General features: G+C 53.4%; 1 protein-coding gene across 6 annotated transcripts; it reads left to right on the forward strand.

Annotated features, from left to right (window-relative positions):
• Positions 1 to 3: 3 nt before the first annotated feature.
• On the forward strand, positions 4 to 27,949 carry UBE2G2 (ubiquitin conjugating enzyme E2 G2). Of its 6 annotated transcripts, none has more exons than XM_032491730.1 (7): positions 4 to 198; positions 10,946 to 11,056; positions 11,950 to 11,985; positions 12,081 to 12,126; positions 21,074 to 21,192; positions 23,562 to 23,686; positions 24,936 to 26,139. In XM_032491730.1, the coding sequence occupies exons 1-7, from the start codon at positions 156 to 158 to the stop codon at positions 25,143 to 25,145; spliced, it is 690 nt and encodes a 229-aa protein (XP_032347621.1). In that variant the 5' UTR covers positions 4 to 155; the 3' UTR covers positions 25,146 to 26,139. The 6 variants fall into 6 exon arrangements, with proteins under 6 accessions (XP_032347621.1, XP_032347484.1, XP_032347690.1 ...); XM_032491548.1 differs by lacking the exon at positions 24,936 to 26,139 and adding an exon at positions 26,146 to 27,949 and having other exon boundaries at positions 75 to 198; XM_032491856.1 differs by lacking the exon at positions 24,936 to 26,139 and adding an exon at positions 26,146 to 26,405 and having other exon boundaries at positions 87 to 198; positions 23,562 to 23,702.

Here is a 27,949-nt window from a genome sequence, read left to right on the forward strand (position 1 = left end):
CAGGACCCGGCACCAGAGCCGCCCCACCCGCGCGCACGCGCCCGCGCCCCGGAAGGGCTTCTGTGCCCGGCGGCGACCCGGAAGCGGCCGCGGCGTCAGGCGGGAGGGACGAGCGCTGAGGAGGCGAGGCGAACGACGCAGCTGTTTCCCGGACGATGGCGGGGACGGCGCTCAAGAGGCTGATGGCCGAGTACAAACGTGAGTTCGGGGCCCCGGTGGCCCCCGCGCGGCCGAGCGCGGCCCGTCTGTGCGCGGTCCGGGCGGCTCTGTCCGCTCCCGGCCGCGAGCCCGGGCCGCGGCGGCTGCGCGAGCCTGGACGGTCGCGCTGGGTCCCGAGCGCAGCCTCGCGGACGCGCGGGGGGCCGAGGGGAGGGCCCCCAGGGGCCCGGAGGCGTCGCAGCCGAGCAGTAGGAGAGCGAGCGCGCTGTGAGGAGCTCGGGGCGAAAGGTCGGGCCTGGCGTCCTCTTCGGTGAGCGGGCAGGGCTTCGCGGCGCCGGCTGCTTTCGCAGCCAGCGGGATTCCCTCACTGGGGAAGGCGGAGGGAGAGGCGCGCCGAAGCCTCCCCCTGGGCTCCCGGGACGGTTGCGGGGAGAAGGCGGGCTGCCCTCGCGTTGGGCGCGCTCTGCCGAGCGGGTGGACACGGGGTGGGGGCCCGCCGGCGCGTGCTAGCGGCCTGACCCTCTGCTCCCTCGCCGTCGGGGAGGGTCAGGCGCAGCCGGGAATCTGGCGGGTAGCTGTACGTAGTGTTGGCTGGTTTTGTCATCAGTATCCTGATGACGCCCTCAGAAGCTTGAACATAAAGTAAAGTAATAAATGTAGCAAAGTTCCTTGGGAAGGAATACATGCACCTCAGTTTCCTAAACCACATTGGTGGCCGTGTTGCTGTTTGGCTTGAGCAGACCGGTGTCGCAAAGGCAGGCTCATTAAAATAAACGTTTCAGTAACACTCATCATCCAGTGTCTCTAAAGGAGGGGCGTAGATTGAAGGGAGACATAAGGGGCAGAGTTGGGAGAGATGGTTCCCTCCCAGCACAGGCTTGGATGTTGGGGGGCTGTTGCCTCTGTCTCCTCATGGGACGCCTGGCTGGGGGTCAGATGCCCGGAAACCTGTACCATTTCCTGCCCTCCTGTCTGCGTTTCAGTGTCTGTCTCAGTCTGTTTAGCCCTGTTTCGAGACTGCGAGCAGGTATTCTTTTCTCATTTCTGTAGCACAGGACTCTTGGAACGCCTGCTTGGGGAATTAAATTTAGGTGGCTGCTTCTGTCCAGTCTTGACATTGTTCAGCTTGTAGTTCCTAATATTTTCCCCCTTATTGTACTTAACAAAAACCTCATCCAGTATTTCTACCATATTGTCAATTTGTGGTGATAAAAAATATAAATAGCCGTTGACTTCCGAAGTTGTATCACATAAGTGTACTGTGTGTGTTTTTATGTGTAAGTATATGACGTTTTGGAGTATGTGTGGCAGACAGAGCTGTGCAGCTGTCTCCCTAAGTCCCCCGTCCCCTGGCTGCTGGGTCAGACTGTAACCCTGGCACTGGTGTATGGGGTCTTGGAGAGTCGTTCACAGGTCACACCTGATGAGGTTAGGACAGGAGAGTGTCCTGGATTGTCGGGGTGGAACCCCGTCCTCACGTCAGGCCCCCACACAGAAGAGGAGGCGGGAGAGGTGGTAGGGAGATCCGGAGGGTGAGAAGGCCTCCACCTGCCTGGGCTGCTGGGCCGGGAGCTGGGGGTACGGTGGCCTCGCGAACCTGAGAGTGACCCCTGGCTGAGAGCAGTGAGGTACCCAGAACCTCTGTCCTACAGCCGCAGGGAACAGGATTCTGCCAGACACCTTAATGAACTCGGGGCAGCAGCCCTGCCAACACCTTGACTACTGCCTCGGGAGACTCTAAGCAGAGAACCGTCTGGCCTGCACCGTGTCCAGCCTTCTGACACACAGAAACCATGAGCTCATCGGTGGGTGTTGTTTTCAGCCACTGAGTTTGCGGTAATTGTCACAATACCGTAGAATGTGGACACAGTGCGTTAAAGAGGGGAGTTTTGTTGTTGGTAGTAACATGGTAAAGTTCCTCTTAGTGAGTCTTCCGTGCCTTAGCGTCTGGTTTGGCCTCCTACCACGTTTTAGGCGGCACAAGCAGTGGGAAGGTAGGTTTTAAAGAAACGGCTTCTGTGCGGAATGGGCTTAGGTAGATGTGCATGGGGCTCAGGCTCACTGTCTTGTATTTGAGAAGAGTCAGAGCAGCAGACACAGGTGGCAGGACCTTAGAAATGATTCTGTTCAGGCCTCTGGTTTTACAAATTTTACAGGAAATTGCATAACAGACAAAATGATTTGCCCAGGTTCTTACAACCGAAAAAAAGGAGAGACGGGAAAAGAACCAAGATGCCCTAGACTGATACCTCTCCATGATGTTTTATCTTCGTGCGTCATCTGGCCTTTTCTGGGAGTGTCAGAGATGGACCTAGGGACTGGTTTCCAGGGCGGCCCTGGAAAAGCAGCACAATCTAGGGGGCTTAACACAGCAGAGACTTACTCTCTCCCGGCTCTGGAGGCTGCAAGTCCCACATCAAGGTGCTGGCAGGGCCTCATTCCCCCTGAAGGCTCTAGGAAGAATCTCTCCTCGCCTCTGCTGGCTCCTGGCGGTTGCTGGCGGTCCATGGTGTTCCCTGGCTCATGGCAGCCTAACTCCAGTCTCTGCCCCTGTGTTCGCATGGCCATCTGTCCTCTTGCAGAGACACCAGCCGTTGGTTGAGGGCCTATCCTAATCCAGTGTGCCCTCCTTGTAACTTGATTACATCTGCGCAGCCCCTGTTTCCAGATGAGGTCACATTCATTCACAGTTTCTAGGGGACACTATTCAACTGAGTAATAGCAACTCCAAACTTCCGCTTGTAAAACTGAGCCCCTGTGCTCCTGCCCCATTGTGGCCCCGCAGTCTCCCCCTCTCAGTTGGTGGCAGCCTCATTCTTCTGGTTGTTTGGGCTCAAAACAGATTCATCCTTGAAGACTCACTTTCTCTTTTGTATCTGTTGTTTGGACTTTATCTGGAGTCCCACACCGTCCTAAGCTGCTACCTCTGGCCTGTGGCTATGGCACCGCCCTCACGGTGGTCTGCTTCTGCCCTGTCCTCAGCATAGCAGCACCTCAGATCCTGTCCCACTGCCCAGAAGTCCTCGCGTTGACAGCTCAGGCTCTACCTGTTCTGGCCCTTCTGCCTCTCTGACCTCGCCTCGTCCCCCAGCCGAGCGCGGCTCTCCAGCCCTAGTGGCGCCGTCGTTGGCACACTCCCCTCTCTCCGGGCATCGGCTCCGTTTCGCTGGTGTCATCATTACTCTTGCCCTGCTGCCCGGAGATGCCTTCTCTGCACCACCAGTCTCAGCCAGTCCTTCCCGCTACTGTCTTCCTTCCCTGTAATTAATCCCTCTCAGCTTTCTAAAGCATCTTTTATTGTGAAGTATGTCATATATGTAAAGGCTGTAAAAGATGTATGTTCAGATGGAACAGTAAAATGAACGTCTGTGCCTGTGACCCCGCTTACAAAGCAGAACTCTAGCCGTGGCTGAGACCTCTCGGTGCCCCTTCCCACCCCCGTCGGGGTCACTGCCACTCAGTGCCGTGTGCGTTGTTCTTTCCCTTTTCCTCATAGTTCTACCCCTCAGTATATACTAAACAACGTGTTATTTACTTTCGCCCGTTTTTATATTGAGTGGAGATGGAATTGCACAGTGTGTACTCTGCAAGTTGAATCTTTGCTAAGTGCGGTTTCTGCGATTCATTTATGCTAAAGCATACAGCTGTGTTCTTTTCACTGCTGGGTAGTATCTCACTTTGTGAATAAGCCCGTATTTACCCTTTACATTGCTGCCGGGCACGTGGGCTATTTCCAATGTTAGAGGATCATGCACGTAGGTTGCCGTGGACATTGTGGTGTGCCTGTGCACGGTGTAGACCTGGATGTAACGCGGTCCTGGAGCGTGCGCACGTCAGCTTTGTGGGTGGTTCCCGTGTGCATGTTCTGCACTGGTCACTTTCCATGTTCACTGACGCCTTGGTCCCATGCAGGTCTGTTTCCACCCACCCGATGGGTGTGACATGGCTCCTTGTGGTTTTAATTTGTAGATCATGATTAGTGAATGAAGCTGAGCGTTGTGTCATGTTAATAGATGACTTGTGTTTTTCCCTTTGTGAAATGTCTGTTCGTGTCTTTTAACAGATTTTCATAGTGTGGTTTCTCTCTCTTTCTGATTTGTAGGAGTTCTTTATAAGTTCCCTGTCCCTTTTTATGTTCCTAATTTTTTGTTGGTTATATATGTTACGAGTATTTTATCCCTGTTTGTGCTTTCTCTTCTCAACCTTTGTGGTATCTTGTTCCAGCCACCTTTTTTTAAAAAAGGCAGTTGTATTGGGGTACAGTTGACATACAGGAAGCTGATATAAAGAGTACATTTGATGAGTTCTGTGAAGCCGTCACCACAGTCAGGACGATGTGTGGAATCCCCACCCTCCTAGGTCTCCTGCCTCTTTGTAATCCAGCTCTGCCTTCTCTCTCCTGCACCCCCAGGTCCCAGGTAGTGACTGATCTGCCTTCTGTCACTCACCGTGGTTGTTTTGAGTTTCCTTTCGTCAGACTTCTCTCACTCAGCATGGGTGAATCTCGCGTCAGCCAGGTTGTTGACTGCGTCCGCGGTCCACCCCTCTCACTGCAGAGGAGAGTCCGCTGTGTGGCCAGACCCCGGCTTGTTACTGCACTCACCTGCTGGTGGACCTTTGGCTATTGCAGATAAACCTGCCGTGAGCATTTGGGCACCTTTCCTGCTGTGGACATCTGTTTTCATTTCTTTTGGGTAAACAGCTGGGTCTCATGTGAACTGTATGTTTGATTTTTAAAGCAACAGCCAAGCTTTTCCCAACCAGCTGTGTGTTAGGAGTTCCAGCAGCCCCACTGCCTTGCTTGACACCTGCTATGGTCAGTTTAAAACTTTTTAGCCATTCTGTTGGGTGTGTAGTGGTATCTCATTGTGGCTTTACCTCACATTTTCCTGATGACCAGAGATGTCATGTATCAGCCCACGGTTTGTACGCCATCCAAACACCTTTTTTGTTGATGTTCCTTGAGTCTTTTGCTTACTTTTTACTGGGTTTATTGTTTCCTCATTAAGTTGTAGGAGTTCTTTATATAATGCCGGTACAAGTTATATGTTGGATATTTTGTAAATATTTTCTCTTAGACTCTGGCTTGCCTTTTTAGAAAACAGCCGGCGTGCGCTGTGAGCTGCTTCCCTCTGCTGGGCGAACGTGTGCCCCTTGCACCGCAGCTCCTGTGGCCTGTCTTGTCATTTTCATAACACTGCCTTTAAAAGAGCAGGTTTTAAGCATTTCGGTGACGTCCAGTTGATTGACTTTTAAAATATTTCTCGCTTTCTGTGTTATGTTTAAGAAATCATTGCCTAACATAAGATCACTAAGGTTTTCCCCGTGATTTCTTTATACTGTTAGCTCCTACATTTTGATCTGTGATCCACGTCAAGGGACATTTTGTATATGGTATGGGGAAAAGGTCAAGGTTTACTTACAGCTGGTTTGCAGATAGCTGTCCAGTTGTTCGAGTGCTGTGTCAGCCTGCCTGGGGGGCTGTAACTGAGAGCCACAGGCCAGGGCTTGCATCACAGAGGTTCCTTTCTCACAGGCCGAGGTCCAGATGTGGCAGGGCTGGTCCCTTCGAGGCCCCGCTCCTGGGCATGTGGACAGCTGTCTCTTCCCTGTGTCCCTGCCTGGTCGTCCCTCCGTGCATATCTGTGTCCTGATCTTCTTATAAGGACACCAGTCAGATTGGATTGGGGTCCACCCCGTGACCACATTTACCTTTAATCACCTCCTCAGAGACCTTCGTTAGAGGCTCGTCTCCGCTTTACTCTTCTCACCTGCCGCGCCCTGGAGCTGGCGTGGTGCCAGCACCCGGCGTAGTCGTCATCCCTCTTCACAGCCGCAGGTGTTCTGTCAGTAGACGTGTCATAATTTGACTGGTCTGTTGATAGACATTTGGGGGTGTTCCCAGTTTTTTTGCTATTACAGAATGTCCTGAGACGAATAGCTTTATGCACGTGTCTTTTCTTATTTTTACCAGTGTACCTGTGGGTTAGATTCCGAGAAATAGGACTGCTGGGTCAAAGCATATATTTTTATTTCATTTTGTGTGGTGTCTATTTTTTAAGCCACTATTTAAAACAATGTTTTTTTAAAATTCAAATTAACATTATCAAGGAATCAGTGGCAAAGAATGGTCTTTGCAAATTCCTGATAGTAAGATTTTGCTTCTGTTTTTGAGGTTGTTTTTATTATTAAATCTGAAGCTTTATGGGTGTGTGTGCGTGCATGTGCATGTGTTGACAACAAAACAAGGAAGCAGAATGTAGTCCAGAAGTTTCCCTCTGCCTGGAGAACCCGAGCACTGTGACCCCGTGTTGACCAGTAGATGGTGCTGTTGACTAAGGACGCAGGCGGGAGGGCGGCGCCCTGCTCCAGCTGCAGGGTTCAGACTCCAGCTGCAGGGTTCAGACTTTGCTTCTCCCAAAGGGAGGCTGTGGGGGAGGGCAGTCCCCAGGGGAGCCCCACTGAGGAAGAGGAAGGCCGGCCCTCTGGTCTAAGCTCCTCCTCGAGGCTCCGGGCCCCTCTCCCACTAACGGTGTGCCCCCCCCCCATCAGCTTGCAGTTCATCTGCCCCCATCTGTGTGAGGCTCTTTCTCACAATAAGGTGGTAAGTCCCGGGGAATGTCATGGACACATGGTGACTCTGGCTAATAATGCTGTGTTGTATGTTTGAAGTTTGCTAAGAGAATAGATCTTGAAAGTTCTCATCTCAAAAAAGTTCCGTAGCTGTCTGTGGTGGTGGTGAGGCCGAGTAGACTTCCTGCGGTGGTGACTCCACAGCAGATACGGCGTGGCATCGCTGTGTGGCACCTGGAGTTAGCATGCGGTTACGTGTCAGTTATGCCTCAGCTAAGAGAAGGCCCAGCTTCGTACCACCTGCATGGCAAGGCCTCTCCTGATGACCCGGCCGGCCTCTCTGTCACTTCGCCCTGGTCCTCGCTGCGCCCAGCAGCACCTGGAACGCTCCATTTACGTGTCTCCTTGTTTACTGCCTGTCTGCCTCCTCTGGGACTTACGTGCACTGAGGGCAGGACCGTGTCTCTCAGTCACCACGACCTCCACACTGCCTGGAGTAGGTCTTGGCAGAGAAGAAGCAGAAGTGATATTTGCTAGCCGGTACATGGTTAGTGGTTGGCCACTTCTGGACATTTTGGCCACCCAAAATGGTCGCCCCATTGCCCTGTGTCTTGTAGAGCCCCTCGGAGCTTCAGATACCACCAAGAAGCACATGGAAGGGGAAGACAGCACCCTGGAGCTGAGTGACTCTGTGATTAGAATTGTAACTGTGCACTTTTCAGCACATAACATTATATAGCAAGACAGAGACACACGGCAGACTTTTAAACCACCAGTTGGAACAGTGTTTCATGACGGTGGGGGGATATTTAAACTGTCCTTTGTCCTGTAAGGTTTAGACTCCCTGAGACCCCTCATCAGTGGTGGCTTCTCCTTGCTCCTGCTTAGGCTGCTGTCCTTGGTCACAGTCCGTTCTCAGTCTCTCTTGGGAGAGTGCCCAGCGTTACAGCGTAAAGCTCCTTAATCACATCCAGTGACATTTTACCTGCTGTTTCCCCATATTTTTCCGGAGGTTGGTTCATATGAGGATCGTTATAATTTGTTGTAAGTTTATCTGCACAAAAGCATGTTGATTGCTACCGAGACTCTGAAGCTAGTCTTCTTTTTTTTTTTTTAACATTTTTTATTGATTTATAATCATTTTACAATGTTGTGTCAAATTCCAGTGTTCAGCACAATTTTTCAGTCATTCATGGACACATACACACTCATTGTCACATTTTTTTCTCTGTGAGTTACCATAACATTTTGTGTATATTTCCCTGTGCTATACAGTGTAGTCTATTCTACAATTTTGAAATCCCAGTCTATCCCTTCCCACCCTCCACCCCCCTGGCAACCACAAGTCTGTATTCTCTGTCTGTGAGTCTATTTCTGTCCTGTATTTACGCTTTGTTTTTGTTTGTTTGTTTGTGTTTGTTTTTGTTTTTTAGATTCCACATATGAGCGATCTCATATGGTACTTTTCTTTCTCTTTCTGGCTTACTTCACTTAGAATGACAGTCTCCAGGAGCATGCATGATGCTGCTAATGGCATTATGTTGTCGGTTTTTATGGCTGAGTAGTATTCCCTTGTATAAATATACCACCTCTTCTTTATCCAGTCACCTGTTGATGGACATTTAGGCTGTTTCCATGTTTTGGCTATTGTAAATAGTCCTGCTATGAACACTGGGGTGCAGGTGTCATCCTGAAGTAGGGTTCCTTCTGGATACAAGCCCAGGAGTGGGATTCCTGGGTCATATGGTAAGTCTATTCCTAGTCTTTTGAGGAATCTCCACACTGTTTTCCACAGTGGCTGCACCAAACTGCATTCCCAGCAGCAGTGTAGGAGGGTTCCCCTTTCTCCACAGCCTCTCCAGCATTTGTCATTTGTGGATGTTTGAATGACGGCCATTCTGACTGGTGTGATGAAGCTAGTCTTCTAAGTCATGACATCAGCATTAAAAAAAAAATTCTTAGACATATCTCTTGGTGCACGTGTGCACATGTTTCTATGAGTTTGTGCTCCGGCGGGGAGTTTCTGGGTTGTAGTAGACAAGAGCAACCTCATTTCTAAAGTGGTTGTGCAGTTTACCCTCCTCCCCCTCTGTTTCTGTGGCTCCTCATCTGTGTGGACACTCCTTGCAGTCACCTTCTCAGCTCTGATTACTGGGTTATCCTGGCGGGGGTGGAGCTCTGACTGTGGTTGTAGTTTGCATTTCCCCATGATTAATGAGGTTGAACACCGTGTCGTATGTTTACTGGCCACTTAGATGTCCTTTGTGTGTGTGAAGGGCCTGTTGAGGCCTTGTGCTTGGCTTTCTTCTGGGCTGTCTGTTCTTAGTGATCTGGGAGGCCTCCTTCAGGAGCTGAGACGGCCCTTTGCCGGCTGTATGTGTCACAGGCGTCTTCTCCTGTCCGGGCTTCATTTCGCTTGGGTTGATGTTCACCAGTGGAATTGCTGGGTCTCAGGGTAAGTGTATGTTTAAACTGTTTCCATTAGAAGTGGTCAAACTGTTTACCAAAGGGGAGTGAGACCGTTTGCATCTCCCGTGGTGCATGAGAGATCCAGTTGTTAACTTAGCAACTCTCGATACTATCGGTCTTTTTAATGTTAGCTCTTCTGTGCTGGCTAGTACAGACATTTTACCCATAAGATGCACAGCCACGCCTTTCGGTGGCTGTGGCTTCCATTTCCGGACAACTCACGGTGCTGAGCACCTTTTCATGTGCTCATTTGCCACCGTGTCTTCTCTGCTGGTGGGTCTGCTCGTTCTTCTGCCGGGATTAGAACACCTCACTTCTCCTGTGTTTCTCCTTTACTCCCCCACTCACAGCACTTCTGCCACCAGGCATGTGGGCTTTGTCCCCACACCAAGCAGTTCTTTGACACCAGCTGGGTGTCCTACAATTTAATGACCTACCTGGAAATCACGGGTTGAGGGCTCAGTCCCACAAGACTCCCCCCGCACCCAGCCTTGAGGTGCCCACTGCAAGTCCAGGTTGTCACCTGTGCTTTTGACTGATGGGCTGTAAATTGGAGGTCCCCACAGCCCCTCCTCGGGTTCTGTTAATTTGCCAGAGCAGCTCCCAGCACTCAGAGATCCTTTATTTACTGGGTTACCAGTTTGTTATAAAGGAGCTGACTTAGGAACAGCCAGATGGAAGAGGTGGGGGGGGGGGGCGGGTGTGGGGAAAGGCGCCGAGCTTCCTTGCTCTGGGGCGCTGCCCTCCCAGCCCCTCCACGTGCTCACCAGCCCCCAAGCTCCCCGATCCTTATGCTGTTGGGATGTTATGGAGGCTTCCTTTGTAGGCGTGATCCATCGTTAACCCCAGTTTCAGGCCCCTCACTACCTTGGGGGCTGGGGGTGAGGCTGAACCCGAACTGTGGCCTGGTCTTACCCGCCCCCCACTTCTGCCCCGAGCCCACCCGGAGCCACCTCATTAGGACAGAGACCCTCCTACTGCGCTTGCCCTTGTGAATTTACAAGGGATTTAGGAGCTCTGTGGGACCTGGGGCAGAGACCTGTATGTGTGTTTTCTGTTATGTCGCCTGCCCCTTCTCCCTGTTTTCTCACGCGCTTTGGTTTTTGTGTGCAGGGAAAAGGCTTTATATTTTGTTCTTAAAGATTAGCGTCGTCTGTGGGCAGGCGGCTCTTCTCCTCCGTTCTGGGTGCTGCTGCCCTCCTCGTGGGCTGACGGCCCGCTCCGGGCGCGCTCCCTTCTCTCCCCTGGTCTGCCGTGTGCGGTGCCGTCGCCTGGCTGGCTGTAGCTTTGTCGGAAGCCTTGATGGCCCGTGGGTGCAGTTCTCCCATTTACTCCTTTTGAAGAATGTCAGAGCTGTTCTTGGCCGTTTACATTTTCACAGATGTTTTAGGATTAATTACCTTGTAAAATTCCAGGAAAACCTGCTGGGATTTTGGCTGAGGTTGCACTTGATGCATAGATTTCAGTGTGAGGAGGATGGGTAACTTTGTAATACTGAGTTCTTTAATCTGTGTGATAAAATCTCCACTTATTAAGGTCTTTTAATACTACGTGTTAATAATTTCTGTTCTGTAATGGGTCTTGTACATCTGTGAAGCACTTGTTTCTACACATTACCCATTGTAATGGTTGTCTTCCCTAGGTTTCCTCTTCTCACTTGCTGTGTGTAGAAATACAACTCAGTTCTGTTTACTGACCCCGTATTCAGCAGCTTCGCAGACTTTTTCTCATAATTTACCTCTAGATTCTTCTGGACTCTCCGTGTCGGTACGCACAGCATCTGAGGACAGTGACGGCTCTGTTTCCTCTGTTCCAGTCCTTACGGCTTGTGTTTGTTTGGCAGGGACTGTTAATGGTATGTCTGTCTGGTTTTGTCGCTCTCCTGTTTGTATGCTTCTCACTATTCTAGTAGCATCCCAGCGTGGCACTCGGCCCAGACGGGAGGCACTGGCCGTCTGGCCCCGTGGTCCTGCGTGGCTGCCCGTCTCGCCCGCGTCCCCTTCCATCTCCCGTCATCCACTTTCCAGTCCGTCCACAGGCGTGGCTTCACCCTGGGGCCTCCTGTGGGCACAGTGAGGAGGCCGAGGGTGGGAGTCACATTCCTCAGCAGCAGCTCCCAGGTGGCAGAGCTGGGCCTCCAGGCTTTGAGCAACTTCTCACCTTCTTAAATTGCCAAGAGACGCTGCTGCCGACTGGTTTTCTCCTGTTTCTGCTCCCAGTGTTGGTCTGATACCCTGTGGGGCCTCATGCCTGGGGGCCCACAGGTTTTGTAGCGTGGAGTCGGAGGTCGACCGGCAGCCTATAGACCACTTGATGAACTTGAGGATACCAGGCTTTTGAAACCTCAGTGCTATTCACAGCTCTAGTTTATCACCTTCAGAAAGGTTTGTTCCAACTTTCGCAATGACAGAAAGTCCATTTCAGTTAGGAAATAATATATTGTGATTGATTTGTGAGCTTTAATCAAAATATCCAGAGGGAATATTTTGGAAAGACAGTTGACCCTCTTGTATGTTTCTTCATTTGTAAGTGTTTACAGTTCTAAAACTGCTCTGCTGGTATGAAGGACTGCTTACAGAGTCTTGATCAGAAATGTAACTGGAGCAGACATTCACTTGGGACAAGCAGCATTTTCATCTGTTAACACGTGTACCATATAATTTATAGTCTTCGGTATGCTTTACACTTTTTAGTTAAAATGCAACATAATCATTCTTTTTCATAATGGTTTTACTTTTAATTTTGTAGAATTAACCTTGAACCCTCCGGAAGGAATTGTGGCAGGTAAGTTTGGTGTGGAATTAACCTCTTTATAATTTGCTTCTGGTTGCCAAAGTTGCCCTCAAAGTTAAAATGTGGAATTCCTTCTTTCCCTGCAGGCCCCATGAACGAAGAGAACTTTTTTGAGTGGGAGGCACTGATCATGTAAGTTCATCCCATGTGCTGTTCGGTTTTAAGCCTTGACTGGAAACTAGGCCTGTGAGACACCTCCAGCGCAAAAGTGTCCACCGGCAAGAGGCCAGGTGTGCCCTTAGGTTGAGGCTTTCTCTCATCTGCTGATCTGAGAGCAGAAAGCAGCACAGACATCCATCCAGAGCAGTGAGAGTGTTTCCTTGGAGCCGTGAAAAGGGCGAGTGTGAGTATTTGTATTTGTGGTTTCAGGATAATAAAGTCTGGATGTCGTGTGGCTGGCTGTGCTGGGCTAGCCTCCGAGTGGGCTTTGGCTGCAAGAAGTCCTGTGAGCCTGGGGCTCTGACCGTGGGCAGGGGGCCTTAGCATGCGGGTGCCGCCTGGGCCCTGCCCACTGTGCGCCTGGCTTCCTCCTCACCTTCCTCTCCCGCTCCTCCCCCTCTGCCCCCCACTTCCTCCTCCCCACACTTCCTCCTCCCACACCCCCATGTTCTACTCCTCCTCTGCTGCTGCTCCTTTTCCCCTCTGCCTTGTCTGGCCTTCCCTTGTCCCTGACTCGAGACGTGGCTTAGTTCAAAGGTGAGCAATGTGGTTCCTGTCCCCATTCTAGAAAGATCTGGACTGGATTTCACGGTATTTCCCTCATGATGATGTTGCTTGAAAAGAGCCCAGTTGACCCCAGATTCCAGCGTGTTCTTTGGCCCATGACCCAGGCCCTTTGTGTCTCTTCTACTTCAGATGTGCAGTCCTTGGCCATTTTTAGACTCACTGAATTTGTAACAAAATGTGGGCAGGTGTAATTTAGAAGTTGGGGTTATCCTCAGTTTCGGTATTCTCACTAGTAAAATGAGATCCTTTAATTAGGTAGGAAGGTTTCAGGTTGGATTTCACTGATGGTGCCCTGGGGGAGCCTGGAGGGAGTGTGACTTTGCTGGAGCGAGCATGAACTCTGGTTTGAGGCGGTAATGTTGACATCGTCAGACTTTCTTAGTTTGCCCGCTGCTTACATCACATTTAGTCTGAGAAACAAATTGCTGCTGAATGTTGTCTGTGGGTTAGATTAATACATGGAAGTTGATGTGAAAATGAAATTTTTTGAAAAGCAAATTATTTAAAAAATCATCAATAAATGCAGTCTGGAGAAAGGGCATCGAGACTAATGCTTCCTGGTGATCTGTAATGCCCTGATTGCTTGGGCCTGAGATGCCTGTCTTTCCTTCGGGTTTAAATATTTCTGGCAGGAGGATGACTTCGCAGTCTGTGTGTGGGTCTAACATGGTATTGTGTCTTCACTCCCCGAAAGCAGTTACGAGTTGGACGGTGAGTCTCCTGGTCAGCAGTGTCCTTCTTTTCATGGAACAGGGCGTTGTGCACTCGGCCCAGCTGCAGCTTTATTTTTAGAGAAACAGGAGATCATATCATATGAACTTGATTTGTAACCTGTTCTTTTCCTTTATGACGTCATATTCATTCTTTCTGTGTTCGTGCAGACATGTAGGCACACCACCAGGGCAGCAAGCCTGGCGTGGGTGCACAGATTGTCAGGGGGCCTCTGTGGGTGCAGAGCGCACAGTCACCTGACAGTTCTTCCATCTTTGGAAGTGGTGCCTGAGCACGTCCACGTAGACTTCTTTAGAAGGCCTTACAGGGACGCTTGAGCCTTACAGGATGGTTTTAAGTCTGTTGTTAAGAATCTGTTAGGGTAAAATTACTAATTATAGATAAAGAGCATAAAATTAAGCCAATATTTTGAAAACCTGTCTTAAAAAGCAATTAGGACTATTTTTAGGTAGACCACTTTTATGTTGAATAAGGCTTTCTGCATTAGTGTGGAATTCCCCTGCTTCAAGATCTGGTGAGCTTGTGGTCTTTGGTCCTGTTCCAGACCCTGTCAAAACAGGAGGCCGTTCACAGATGTGCTCAAACACCCATTAAGGAATTAACTGTCCTCCTGCTGGTTCGCTCCCCCTGCTGTTTGGCAGACAGCTGGCTGAGTCCCACTCCATAGTGATGGGTGTTCTTTTCTCTCTTTATTCTTTGATCGTTTCCAGGGTTTCTTCCAGACCCTCGTGTCCCTAAAAGCCATGCCGGCCTCCACCTCTGGGAGCCTGGTGCGGTCGGCCTCTGAAGGCGTGCTTACCTCGGGGCCTCCATCCTCTCAGCTGTGCAGTGAGGAAACATCTTTTCAGGTGCTCAAGAGACAAATACAGAGTGCCTGTTATGTTAGGGGATGCAGGCGTGTCCTGGGTGACCCCAGATCTCTACCCTGGAAGAAGAAGATTAAGGGACTGGGGTGGGGAACACAGCAAACTAACTAACAGTAGTGATGCCCCACAGCCTGTTCTCTGATTAAAAGTTGGAAATAAACCTGAGTGACTCTCAGCCGTGCTCACAGTGAAGTCTGAGCGTGTGACCCAGCAGAAGAGGGCCGGGCCTTCCAGCGATGGGGGCAGGCCTCCTGAACTCTGCCTCTGACTTTCACTCATTTGGGTCAGAACAGAGGTTCAACGTGGTCTTAGACCCTTGACTTCACCTCTCCCAGCTCTGGGGTGTCTGGCCCGCGTCACCTGTGGGCCTTGGCCGTGGTGTTGGAGGTGGACGTGCCTCTGTCAGGCAGGAAGAGCCTGTGGTGGCAGGACGGCAGTTCAGCCTCAGTGGCTCGAAAAGATGTGAAGTCCCTTGGAGTCTCGCCGCCCGCCTCTGTCCCACCCCGGCCTTCATACAGCGGCTGGCGTGGGGACCTCCCTGCCTGCTCCATGGCCAGGCTGCCTTCCCATCTCCAGATCAGGGCCCAGAGGCTGTGGTGAAATGAGAAGGCTCCTCCCCTTCCTGAACGGCCGGGACCCTTGGCTGACCGCACCCCCGCGTTACCGCCAGCGCCTGGGTGAAGCCAGTTCACACCTGCGGGTGCCAGGGCTCCCGGCTCTCGCTTCACCTGGACTGTGTGTGCTTGGCCCGCGCTGGGTGCAGAAGTCACGGTCACCGCCCTTTAGATCAGGCCTCTGGTTTACAGAAGACTGTCTCCTCTCAGCATTGTGCCTGCCAAAATAAACCTGAGATACTAAAATAGATGTTTATAATTTGTGCTGTATGTTCTCTGACCCAATAGTTCCCACCATGGGAATTTCTTCATCAGAAGTGTCACAAAGACCTCTGTGTGAGGAGGTTCATTTCAACATTCACTATAGTAATAAAAAAAACCCCAGAAGCATCCTTGTCTGATACAGTCATGGACATCCAGTTGGCAGGATGCCGGCCTCACTGCAGCCGTTCCGGCAGAGTCCATGCACTGACTTCATGGACGCCCCCCCCCCCCCGTGTTCAGCAAGGCTGCAGCAGACGGTGGGCAGCAGGTCTGGACCAGTGTTGTCACTACGGGTGGCCTCGCCCCGCGGGACGTCAGGCTGTGCCTGGAGGTGGTGGTGGTGGTCACGCAGGGGGCGCGCTTCTGCAGGCACCGGCCGGGTGGGCACTGAGTGCCCTGTGACACCAGGACGCCCGAGGTGGCAGCAGTGTCGGGGCCAGGACACCCTGAGGTGGCCAGATACATTTAACAGCTTTACTGAGATGTGACTTACACATCGTAAGTTGTACCTGTATTAAGTGTATGATCAGTAATTCAGCTTTAGAGCATTTATTTCCAAAAGGTCCTCATGCCTGTTTGCGCTCAGTCCCCCTCCCCGCCCTCGGCTGTCCACCTCTTACCTGCTGACTCGATCAATTTACCTTTTCTGGACCTTTCCTGCAAGTGGAGTCATCGCTGTCTAGTCCCTTTTTCTCGGAGATGCCGGCGTCAGCAGCTCCTTCCTGTCACAGCCGAGTCGCGTCCACTGCAGACGGGCCCTCGGCTGCTGCCACACTCACATGCGGGTCGGAGACGCCCAGCCCTTCCTCCCAGCTGGGCCCACAGCAGCGGCGCTGCCCCAGCAGTCAGTTCATGTTAACGTTTAGGAACTGCCGGGCTGTTTTCCAGAAGAGCTCACCGTTGTAGGCTCCCACCGCGCCGTGGAGTTCCTGCCTGCACCTCCCTGCACCTCCCCGCCCTGCTGGGTGCTGGGTGCTGACGGGTGTCCTAGTGGGCGTGGGGGTCTCCGTGTGGACTTGTTCCGCGTTTCAGTGCCCGGTGGTGCGGAGCGCCCTTTCCTGGGCTTCTTGGCCATTCTCATGTCTTCTTTGGTGAATTTAAGAACTTTTGCCCATTTTTAAACTGGGTTGTCTTCTTATTCAGTCCTCAAGGTCTTTATGTATTTTAGATACAAGTCCTTTGTCAGGCAATATGGGATTTAGATGTTTTCCCCCGGGCTGCAGCTCTCCTGTCCGTCTCCTGACAGGGCGCTTTGAAGCTGAGGCATTTTAATTCCTGTGAAGTGCAGAGCGACGGTTGTTTCCTTGTATGGGTCATGCTTTTGGTGTCATATGACCCAAGGTTACAAAAGTTCTCTCGTACGTTTTCTTTCAGAAGTTTTATATTTATAGCTCTTACATTTAGGTTTTTGGCCCATTTTGGATGATTTGGGGGTGTGGCTTTGGGTAGGGGGCCAACTTCATCCTTCAGTGGGTGGCTGTCCAGTTGTCCTGCACCGTTTGTTGAAGAGAAGATCCTTGCTGCATTGGGTTACCTTGGCACCTTTGTCAGAATCCGTTGACCCTGAATGTGAGGGTCTGGCTGCGGGCCTGACTTCTGCTCCGGTGCTCTGTCCGTCCTCCCACGAGCACCACACGGTCTCCATCGCTCTAGCTCGTAAGTTCTGAAATTGGGAGTGTAGTGTTCTCCCTTTTCAGGATTGCTCTGCCTGTTCTAGGTCCCTTGCCTTCCTGCTGGAATTTGGGGAGCAGCTGTCAGTTTCTGTGGAGAAGCCAGCTGGGATTTTGAGAGAGGTTGCGCTGAGTCTTCAGACCAGTCCGAGGAATACTGGCACCTTAACGATCCTGAGTGCTCCAGTCCGTGCACGTGGAATGTCTCTCCATTTATTTAGGTGTTTTAAAATTCCTCCCAGCAGCGCCATGAGACATTTTTAAAAAATAACCCAGTTTTGTGGGTGCGAGTATGTGAATTCATGCCCACAGAGGCGAGCCTGGGAGAAGAGTGGGGCTCGCCGTGGCTGCGGGGTGACTCGGGAGGGGCGGCCCGCAAGGGGTTCGCCTGCTTTCCTGTGTATACTCGTGTGTTTGAGTCTTCTCTGACCCTCCTACTCATTCTGGGCAAGGTCAGAGTTTATGTCCATCCAAATGCACTATGAAATTCGTATGATTGATGGACTTACTTTGTGCACTTTAAATATAGTTAAAGTGTATTTGATTTGAAGTTTTCAGAAATTTCTGTTGCAGCCAAAATTCGGAGATGACTCTTAGCTCCTTTTGAGCAGATTAAATCCTGAAAATAATCACATGGAAGAAAGCCTGTGTTTGTTGCTTCAGTGATTCCTGACAGAGGCGCCTGTCCTGCCCTCCCCCAGCTCCCAGCGTTGGTTCTTTACGTCCGGGTTGCTGGGGGCGCTTAGTGCGCAACAGAAGAGGAAACGGCAGCAAAACGGCTGCCCGGGTCCTTCCCCAAGACACGGCGCTGAGGCAGGGCTGCTGCCAGCTGGGTGTAGACGTGTAGCCCCGCTGGGACCAGCAGGTGCCAGGACACAGGCTGCGGGGGCACTGCCTGGGTGACAGCTCCCCACGCCCGGCCTGCTTTCCTGCAGCGGGGGCAGCCCCTTCCCGGCCGTGTCTGTGCAGCCCGCTGCCGCAGGGGCCGCCTCCGGCAGATGCAGCAGGTGCCCCTTCAGCCTCTGCTTGGGCTGAAGCCGGGCGCCCGGCCCAGGGCTGGGGCGGGCGTGCACCCCTCTGGCGGTGGGGAGGCGGGCGTGGGAAGGAGTCGCGGCTGCACTGCGGGCAGAGGGAGCAGGTGGAGCTGGCGCCTCTGCTCTGACGCCGTCCCCCGCACGGCTGCCCCGCTGGGTGCTCGCGTGGGTGCTGCAGTGCGAGGGGGGGGCACCTGGCCTGGACGGGAAGGGGGTCTGGGTAACCACGCTCCTTTCTTTTCTGTGCTTCAGGTGGTCGTGGCTTTGGAGAGTGGCTGCCCTTCAGTAACCCAGTTCCAGCTGAAGTGCCAGTGAGGGCGCTCACGTCCCCATTAGTTAAAGCATTGTCGCATGTGTGTTTGAGACGTTCTGTGCACACGCTGGGACAACTTGGAGAAGGGAATAGCACAGACCAGCTGCCTCCACACCTGGCGCAGCCAGAGTGACGCGCAGGCTGCGGCCCTGGACCGCGCCACCAGGCAGGCGGCCCCCCTCGCCCAGACGCGGCGCCCGGCCTGCCTGCCGCCTCCGTCATCTCGGAGCGCGGGTGGGAGTGAGGAGCGCAGCGCGGCTCCTCTCGCGTTTAACGTTGGAAGACTAAGCGAGCGTGTCTCCACTTTCTGTTGGCTCCGCGATGACTGACTGTTAGTGACGGCGTGGTGGCGGCGCTGCGCTGGGCACTGTCCCTCTGGAGGGCGAGTGCTGCTGGGTGGCGGTCGGGTGAGACCAGGGCTGTGACCTCCGCACCCCCTTCCCCCGAGGCCCGCACGTCAGCGTGAGCTGTGTGACGCGCTGTTTCTGCACAGAGTCCAGGTGGTGGTTGAGCTCCACTCAGGTGCTCACCTCAGAAGATGAGCACACTCACCTCCGAGCTCTGAAGTCACTCAGGCCGTTGCTTTAATCCGTTAAGATAGAAAGTGACCTGCGGCCTCGGAGGAGCTGGGTTTGCTTCTCTCTTCTGATACTCTTCCCTTTTCTTTATGAAGATTTCGGGCTGAGGCCTTCTTTGGTGGAGGAGAAGGAGGCTGGCCTGGAGCGCGGCAGTGCGACTTGTCCAAAAACAACACCAATTACCACTCTCGTCTTGGTTCAGGAATCTTCTCGACAGCGTTTTCCATGGCATCAGCAGGTGTGCCGCCCACCGGGGCCCACCTGGCTGCGAGTCCAGGGCAGCTGGCCCTCTGAACCCCAGTGTCAAACCAGCGGCGAACCAGAGCATGTGGAAACAGCTTTGACAGTTAAGATGCGGGAGCATTTTAGGAAATGTTTGATCATGCTTCCAAAGCTACTGGAGACCCAGTGGGCTTCTTCCTTTTTAATTTTAAAGAAAGCTCTATTATGAGAAACAAAGAACTGTGATCAAAGTATTGAGCAAATACCTCTTGGCTCAGTCCAGAAACGCAACCCAGACATTCCTTTCTGTTCTGAAGCAGCTGTGCCAGGAGCCCTGGGGCCCTGGCGAGCCCTCCAGTGTGTTAACAGCCTCGCTTTACAGACCGCCTCCGTTTGCCCAGGCTCCTGGGCGTGCCGTTCGAGCTCTTGCCAAACTGACAGGGACCCGGACCGTCACTTAACCCTGACACCTTCCTCGGAAGGATGCGGGGAGAGCTAACGGGGCGGCTTTTGTCATCTGCCCGGAAGAGCAGGTGAGGGGGGACCACAGACTTCCCCCCAGGTCTGTGCAGACCCTGCCTCAGAGGGAGAGGCTTTGGGGCGTCCACCGTGGGGGGCGGGCAGTTTGCTGCGAGTTGGCCCCGCACTCCCCTCTGCCCAGGGCTTCCCCCTTCCGGTCTCGGGCCACATCCCTCCAAGATGAGGTGCTTTCACCCTGGCCTCCCCAGAAACAGCAGGGACAGATTTCAGAGTCAAGGCTTATGTCTTACAAACACTTCTCGCCTTGTTCTTATCTGACCCCACCCCCACCCCCGTGCTGTCCTGGCCCACCTCTGGCTGCTGTCACCACCCCCGGGTTGTCACCATGGGAAAGCAGAGCTGTTTGTACTGCCTCCTCTCTGCGGTTTGTGTCTTTGAGCGGCTCCTGTCATGGAGGTCTCGGCCCGTGCGGGTCGCCCTGTCCTGGGGTCATGATGCGTGCGGGGCCTGGCGGAGCAGGGGAGCCGGCGGAGGGGCCGCGCGCTCCACTCCCACGGGCAGCGTGGGGGTCTGCTCCTGTCTGCTGGAGTGCTGCGTCTTCCCCGAGTACTTGCCCCGTGTCAGTGCCTGTAACTCGTGCAGCCGTTCTCCTTTCTTATAAAACTTCGCCTTGGAAAGATGGTCTAAGATTTTTAAGAACTACTCTAAGGTAGATTTATGAATTCAATTTAGAAGTGGAATTTGTAAGGGGTGGAGGAGTTCCTCTCTGTTAACATGCGGGCAGGCGGGGCGGGCTGGCCTTCCTGCTGTGTGTACTGGTCAAGGCAGTGTTAACTTACAGGATAGAATTTTACAGTTTAACAGGACTTTGGAAGCGGTTTGGCCCGTTTCTGCCATTTTCCATGTGAGGTGTATGTCCACCCAGGCAGACAGGCACGTGCGTGCCTGGGGACAGTGAGGGCTCAGGTGGCTGTGTCGGCACAGGACATGGCCCGCGCCCAGGCCACAGGTCCCAGCTTGCAGCCCAGTGCATGTGCACATGCCTGGCCCTTTGCAGCTAGTGTCACCAGTGAGCTCACGTGTGCTCTTTATCTGTTTCTGGAAGGTTACAAAATCACTTCGCACGTGCATTTAAAAATTAAAAATAGCCTTTGACATAACGACTCTTAACCCCTCATTCATTTAATACAGCGGAATCTTGCTCTAACTTGTACTGTGACTTATATCTTTATCCTAAAATGTAATTGTACCAGATAGAAAAATGGAATCCCCAAGGTCTTACAGAGCCGGCGTGAGTTCTATCCTCTGGTGCCGTTGCTCCGACGTGCTGCTGTCCCACTCTCACCTTTGTTGCCCTAAAAACTGTGCCCGCAGTCAGTCTTTGTGATTTAAACCAGATTGGGAGGGACAGTGAGACGTTGCTTCCCATTCGGAAGAAAGTACTAATTTGTCGTTATTATTTGGATAATCTTTTCATGTGCATTTGTGAAGCAGTAGAAATTTCCTTAACTCCCTAAAATGTGGTAGATACTGAAAAAAAGCCTTCCTTGCACTCCTGCCTGTGTCCTTGTGTCTTCTAGGGGCCCGGAGGACACCTGCTTTGAGTTCGGGGTCTTTCCTGCCATCCTCAGTTTCCCGCTTGATTACCCGTTAAGTCCTCCAAAGATGCGATTTACCTGTGAGATGTTCCACCCCAACAGTAAGTGCCCGGGAGCGGCGCCGGGGGCCCTTGGGGAGGCTGGCGGCGGGGTGGGCGCGTGGACGGCGGCGCAGTGACAGGGGCCGCTGGGCGTGCTCCTCAAACTTTAGCAGGTTAATGATGGTGGTGCTGACATCATCATTTCAGTCTCGAAGGACAGCTCAACGTAGATGAGAGAAGCGTGACCCTAAAGCTGGACACCACTTGGCCTGGCTGGGGAGCTCTCAGAAGGGAGCCGGTGGGTCAGAGTCCAGCGTGGTCGCCCCCGCCTCTGTCACAGTGTTGTTTTTAAAAGGGGAGAAATTTTAAAGCAACCTAGGTTTTCAGTAGTAGAGAGTTAAGCAACTTGTACTAATCCACGTGTTAGGACACTACACGGATGTTGTAAGTGACCTAGAATAACGTTTAATGGTAAGGGATGGTATCCGTGCTGGAGTGAATGAGAAAAGCAAGTTAAAAGGCTACTGATCGGTAGGCTTTTTTCTTTTTGAAGAAAGTTCATGTGTGAATGTATGTAATTGGAAATGTAGCGAAAAATGTAAACAATGGTTCTGTTCCAATGGTGGGATGATTTTCTTTCTACTTACAAGTCTTCTTCTCTGAGATAAACATGTATGACTTTTAGAAACAGGAATATATGAGGGCCTGTAAATAAATTTACTACGTTTGTATCGGAATTCCTGAGCGGCAGCGGTTTTTGTTTCTTCCTTTTGTAGATGGGGTTGTAGGTAAGAGAATTAACAAGGAAGTATGCTGTATAAAAAAGGAAGAAGTTCCCTTTTACAAAGGATTATTGGCACTAATAATCACGATCTTAATGACTGTGGAGAAGAAAAGCAAGTAAGATACACTATTTTATAGAAATGAAATACTTACTTATTTGAAACCGATGCCTTTTCCTGTACTTTTCTACATGGCAAGTCGCTAAAGGCCAGTTTAACCCATGGGTGAATTTATAGAATTTTCTGCACCCTTGACTTCTCAGTTCACGGATGAACCGTCTTGGCGCACCCTCCCCTGGTCTGCCCCTGGCTCGGCACCTCCCTGCTTGAAGCCCAGCCGGGCTCCTCCCTCCCCGTGAAGTGTTCAGGGTCGCCTGCCTGGGGAACACGCTCTCCTGCGGGACTTGTGGCCCGAACGCTTTGGAGCATCTCGTTTACTGCTGCTGTTGTCAGTGTAGGTCATTAGCGTCCTCCTCAGAGACCGTTTTGTACTGTTTTCTTTCTTGTCTCAGCGTTAACTCGGTGTGCACGGCAGGTGCTGAGAAACGTTCATGCTTTCAAGAAGTTTGGCGCCGAGCGGCAGGTGTTGAGGTGGAGTGATGCGTGCTTACGGGTAGTCATTGAGTTCTGCTGTCTGGTTTGGTGTGTGTTTGCGTTTTCCATAATACCGAGTGTAAAAGCATAGTCAGTAGAGCTGACTGAGGAGGTCAGCAAGTTCAAGGGATTAACCATAAAATGCAGCTGTGAAGAGGATTGTGAGCAACTTAAAGGTAGAAATAATAAGATTGTATCAAAGATAAACACATCCTTCAGAGCAATCCTGTGACATGGTGTTGAAGACAAGCATGAGAGAGAAGAGCGAGGGGCCAGGCACGGAGCTGAGGACCTTCAGGGCTCTTCACGTTCCTGGGTGCCCACAGGATCCTGAGCTCGTGGGTGCAGGTGAAGGAGATGTGTTTATTTAAAATTGGCTGTTATTTTTCATATTGTAACTTAACGGCCTTGCGGTTTTATAGGTGAGTCTCCCGGGATAGCTGAGCACATGCTAACCTGAGAATCTCCCCAAGTGCGTGTGAGATGCTCGCGGTCTCCCAGCAGGAGGGACCCCGCGCTGGGCATTGGACTCAGACCTGTCAGTGGTGGTGATGGGAGGTGGACTGGATAGACTGAGGCACAGCTGACTTCCAGAGACCACAGACGGCCATCTTTCTGCTAGAATACATCACCGAGAAAAATCTTGGTGCCTGTCTTTTTCTCAATATTTAAATAATTCCAGTCACCTTTGTCCTTGCCATGGGAACATACATTTTATACAGTCCAGTTCAGAGATTTCCTAGTGGAATTAGGAATAGCTAAGAAACTAGTTCTGAAAAGTACTGTGAATATTCCTAACTATATGAGATACTTTGATGAAATATCTGAGTGCCGGGTGACCTTCATTTATTCCCTTTGGAAATAATACTTTAACAACCCATGTGAAGTGGAATCATCCTGGGTGACTGGAGCTGTTTCGACCAGCCCAGAGCCCTGAGAGCCAGCGAGCGAGCTGAGCCCCGGGAGTCGGCAAGGCTGCTGGGACCACGTGGGCCGGACGAGCACCTGTCCCCAGGCGGCCTGGGCTCACCTGGTGTGCTCTGCCACCCGCAGTCTACCCCGACGGCAGAGTCTGCATCTCCATCCTGCATGCCCCCGGCGACGACCCCATGGGCTACGAGAGCAGCGCCGAGCGGTGGAGCCCCGTGCAGAGCGTGGAGAAGATCCTGCTGTCGGTGGTGAGCATGCTGGCAGGTAACGCCGCCCGGGCCCTCGGGAGCCCTTGCCCAGTACCACACGTGTCCTCTGGGAGCGCTGCACGGAGGCTGTTTCCTGCTTTCCCCTTCGTGTTACTCGTGTGCGCTTTTCCACGCGTAAGCTTCCTTTTCGTAATTACGGCTTTTAAAGATGCTCTTGTGTTGTGTGTACACACTGTGGGCCGTGGTCAGCCGCGCTCTGGTCGTCGGGCACCCGTTCATGCAGTAGTCCCTAACGGGGCCCGCTGTACTGCAGACATGGTGTCCTGGGTGTAAACTCAGTGTGACGCTGACCCCGGGCGTAAGGCCTCACGTTCTGAGGGAGGTTGCAGGTACTGTGACACATTCCGGGACCAGGGTGCACGCAGGGGCTCCCAGGGCAGTGCCCAAGGTGGGTTTAGAGCGTGCAGGAGTTAACAGGGAGGAGGGGCAAGGCGTCTGAAGCGGGGCGCTGGCCCTCGTGGCGGGGTGCTGTCGGGGCTTGGGTGTGGCTGGAGCCCGGCGGGGCGGGCGCCCTGAGGAAGTGGGCCCCCCAGAGCCTGCTGCCCGTGGGGGTGTTAGATCATCCGAGCAGCCCCCCGTGCTGGAAGCAGGCCGGCGTGGTCCCGGGCTGAGAGGAAGGGGTTGGGCTGGGGGGACCTGGAAGACGTGGGCTCACTGGTGTGCGGGTGGCTCCTGTGTTCCTGACCTGACGGCCTGGTGGCGGGCTGCCGTCTTTGGGGACAGGAATCCAGAGGGAACAGGATTTGGGGACAAGTAGAGTTTAGGGTGTGTGCTGTCCACCCCGGGGGCAGGAGCCGAATCTCCAGGAGCCATTCAGCCGAAGGCTGGTCGTGGAGGTGAGGGCGAGGGGTCATCTCTGGAGGAGACAGTAGGTGACAGGCAGGACAGGGGTAGTGTTGGAAGGGCCTGTGGAAGGAGAGGGCCCTCAAAGGACGCAGGGAGGAGTGGTCTAGAGGTCCCAGGAAAAGGTGCTTCCATGAAGAGGAGGAGCATCGGAAGGAGAGCATTGCGGTCCTGCAGGGAGGCGGGGGGGGGGGTGCTGTGATGGCCACCAGCGTCCGCAGACACGGCGGAGCCCGAGCGCCTGGGACGCAGCTGGCACACTGCCCGCGCTTGGCTGGCACGGGAAGGCGGGGAGAGGGGCTGACGCGACCGTCCTCACATGTCGCCCATAAATACTGCTGTTACAAATGTCACAGGCATTTCTGCTGTAAATTCTTTTTTTCAGGTTTTAATGGATTCTGTGCACACTCCTCCCAGGACTCACGTCCCTTGCTCTGCGCTGTTTTCCAGCTCCACAGCCGGCTGCCCCTGGGCCGCGCCCTCGGTGCTGGCACTGACCCGGGAGGCTGTGGCCGTGGCCCTCCTGACGCTCTGGGCCTGGGGTTTCTGCTGGCAGACACGCTGGGTGGGGAGCAGCCGGTCCTGTCCATACTAGTGGGACTCTGTGGTTGGGCCCAGCCGGGCAGGGCCTCCTAAGGGCCCCACGCTCTGAGAGGCCTGCAGGACGCCTGCCACCCTGCCTGCTGCTGCCACTCCTCCCCCTTGTAGCTCTTGGTTTGAAAGGAGGCATTCGTGGGTGTTCACGATCTTGGCAACCCCCTGGACGGTGCCTCTCGGAGGGCCTTATGCTGTGTCCTGCGCCTGCCGAGCGTGAGGCTGCGCACGTAGACCTGGTGGGGGAGGTGTGCCGTGTGCGTGGAAGGAGGGCGGTGACCATGACTGTGGTTGGGTGGAGACCCTGCCCACAGCAGCGCAGGGGGGCGGGTCCGCAGTGTGCGGGCGAGGCTGTGCTCCCTGCCCTGTAGCCTCCTGGCCCTTGCTGACCCCTGAGCACCTCTCTCAGGCTCTGTCCCTTCTGGTCTCCTGCCCTCACTGCCCACTGGCCTCAGCTGCCCCTGTGTGATTCCCAGTACCAGTTATAGAGCGCCCGCTGGCCCCAGCTGGCCCGCCCACGGAGAGCCATCCTAGGGGCAGGTGTCTGCAGGCTAGATGTCCCTGGTGGAGCCCCACCCTTGCACTGTCCTCGGACAGGTCCACTGGGAAGGGGCTCTGGGAGGGAGACATGGTCTCCAGAGCCCCCCAGGGCGGGAGACAGCGGTGGGTGGGTGGTCTGTGGCTAGCTCTCCCGGGTGGGTGGGAGTGTGTCAGTCATCCTGGTGCTTCCAGAGTGAGACCCAGGTGGCTTGTGTGGGTGCTTCAGACCCGAGGGTGCCGGAACCCTGAGAGGGGGCCTTGCCCATCTGTCTGCTGACCTCTCTCCCCTTCTCAGGAGGAGGCTCTCGTGCTCAGAGAGCTGATGCCCTTCCCCTGGATTCGCAGCTGTCGGTGTTTCTGGTTTGTCTCCAGGAAGATCAGTGATGTTCTCGGGGGTGGAAGGTCTCGCCAGGTCCTTCCTTTTTGAGCCCCTTTAAAGTGGACGGTCCCCTCTCTTTCAGAGCCCAACGATGAGAGCGGGGCCAACGTGGACGCCTCTAAAATGTGGCGGGATGACCGGGAGCAGTTTTACAAGGTTGCCAAGCAGATCGTGCAGAAGTCGCTGGGGCTCTGAGCCGCGCACTGTGCCCGCACCTGCGTGCACACACACCGCCAGGCGGTTTCCAGTGTCCTCTGAAACGCTTGGTGACAGTGACACTCTGTGCTGGTACCAAAAAAGGCAAGCTTGCAGAACCACAGCATCTATTTTTTCCCACCTTTCCTACCCCAAACAGGCTTCTCTTCTGAAATTACGACCTGAGGACGGTGACAGCTGGGTGTGGCGAGGCGTGCCAGGAGTGGTGCAGGGAGCCGTCACCACCGCCTCTCCCAGCTGTTGCGCCCACACACCCAGCAGTTGGTGGCCTCCCTCCCTCCCACAGTGTGAGGGTGGATGCGCCGGCCCCCTGGGGACTGGAACCAGCAACGTCCTCCCCAAGACGGGGGCCCTGTAGCCCCGGCAGAAGGTGGCAGCCGGGACGTGTCTGGGGCCCTCCTGGTTCCCTGGCCCCCACGAGGGGCATGGAACCCTGTTTCAGTACTTCGTTTTACAAGCGGGTTTTTTTCTTACCATCTAGTCACCTCTTTTCATTTATTGTGTATTAAAAATACCACATTTAGAAATACTTTGAGGAAATAAACACTTTTTTAAAACGTGGATTAATGAAAAATGGGGTTCACGTAGAAAAGAAATTTCCCACTGGTCACAAAGACCGGCGTTTCCCTGCTGGTGTTGGTCAAAGGTGACACTTCTGCTTCTGTCACCGGCACGTCCCCAGAGGTGCACTCCCAGGGCCGGAGCGCGTGAGACTGAGATTTTAGTCCAGGTTTCTTCTGGGTCTGCCAGAGTTTTCTTCCAGCCAGAAAACTGGGAAGTTCCGAGCTCTCGTGCGTGGCAGCTGCAGCAGGAAATTCAACAATTGGGACAAAACCGTTCTTCCCAACTTGGGGTGGGAAGGGAGTCCCCCGTCAGCTCGGAGCACAGAGGCGCGCCGTATCCCGACCTGGACCGCCGCCGCCGCTCGTGGACGTGCGTGGATGTGCGTGGACACGCGGCGCGCGGGCCGGCCCAGGGTGGGGATCTGGGTGCGGTCTGGGCGTCGTCTGGTGTGGGCAGCTCGGCTCCGCGCTGGGGTCCGTTATAAGCAATAACAGATGTGTCGCCTGCAGACTCTAACAGCTTAAATTTACATAGGAGTTTCTATTTTTGAAGTAAGGGACGGTCTACAAGACACACAGTACACTTTGCATTATCCTTTCCCTTTCATAACGCACCCATGGACGGGGGTCTGTTCTCCTGAACCTGCATACGCAGTCTCGGTGTTCAGTGGGACCAGCTGGAGGGAGCCCACGTCGAGCTTCAGTGGAAACTAGACTCCTCCTCCTCAGATGGCGGATCACCTGAGATTTGAAATTCAGTTCGAGGACTGGCGTCTGGGAGGGGTGGGAAGGGAGGGGGCTGTGCCTGAGTGGTGTCTGCAGGCCTGCTGGATGAGAAGGAGCCCCGCCACAGGGAGGGGAAGCGGTTGGCGGGGCAGGGGTGGGGAGCGGCCCTCGCTGCAGCGCGGACCTGAGCCATGTCGGCAGGTGGCCTCGGGGGCCCCCAGGAAATCTGAAGACAGAAGAGAGGCAGACTCTTTGCAGAATAAAGTGTTTTTATTCATTTGTATTTTAAATGGAACAAAAGAGAAAGAACTCCGTGGCGTCATTATTCTGTGATGGAGTTTAATTCCTATGTTAAAAATAAAGGTATGTATTTTCCCCCTA

This window comes from Camelus ferus, chromosome 1 (genome assembly GCF_009834535.1).
Source record: "Camelus ferus isolate YT-003-E chromosome 1, BCGSAC_Cfer_1.0, whole genome shotgun sequence".
Taxonomy (NCBI): domain Eukaryota; kingdom Metazoa; phylum Chordata; class Mammalia; order Artiodactyla; family Camelidae; genus Camelus; species Camelus ferus.

Excerpts from the sequence above, each read along its gene's own strand:
- UBE2G2 (XM_032491548.1), top strand. The coding sequence starts at position 156 with ATGGCGGGGACGGCGCTCAAGAGGCTGATGGCCGAGTACAAAC. Across the intron at positions 199-10,945 it reads GCTGATGGCCGAGTACAAAC|ATTCTTCTGGACTCTCCGTG; the intron begins GTGAGTTCGGGG and ends ATTTACCTCTAG. Across the intron at positions 11,057-11,949 it reads TTTGGCAGGGACTGTTAATG|AATTAACCTTGAACCCTCCG; the intron begins GTATGTCTGTCT and ends TTAATTTTGTAG.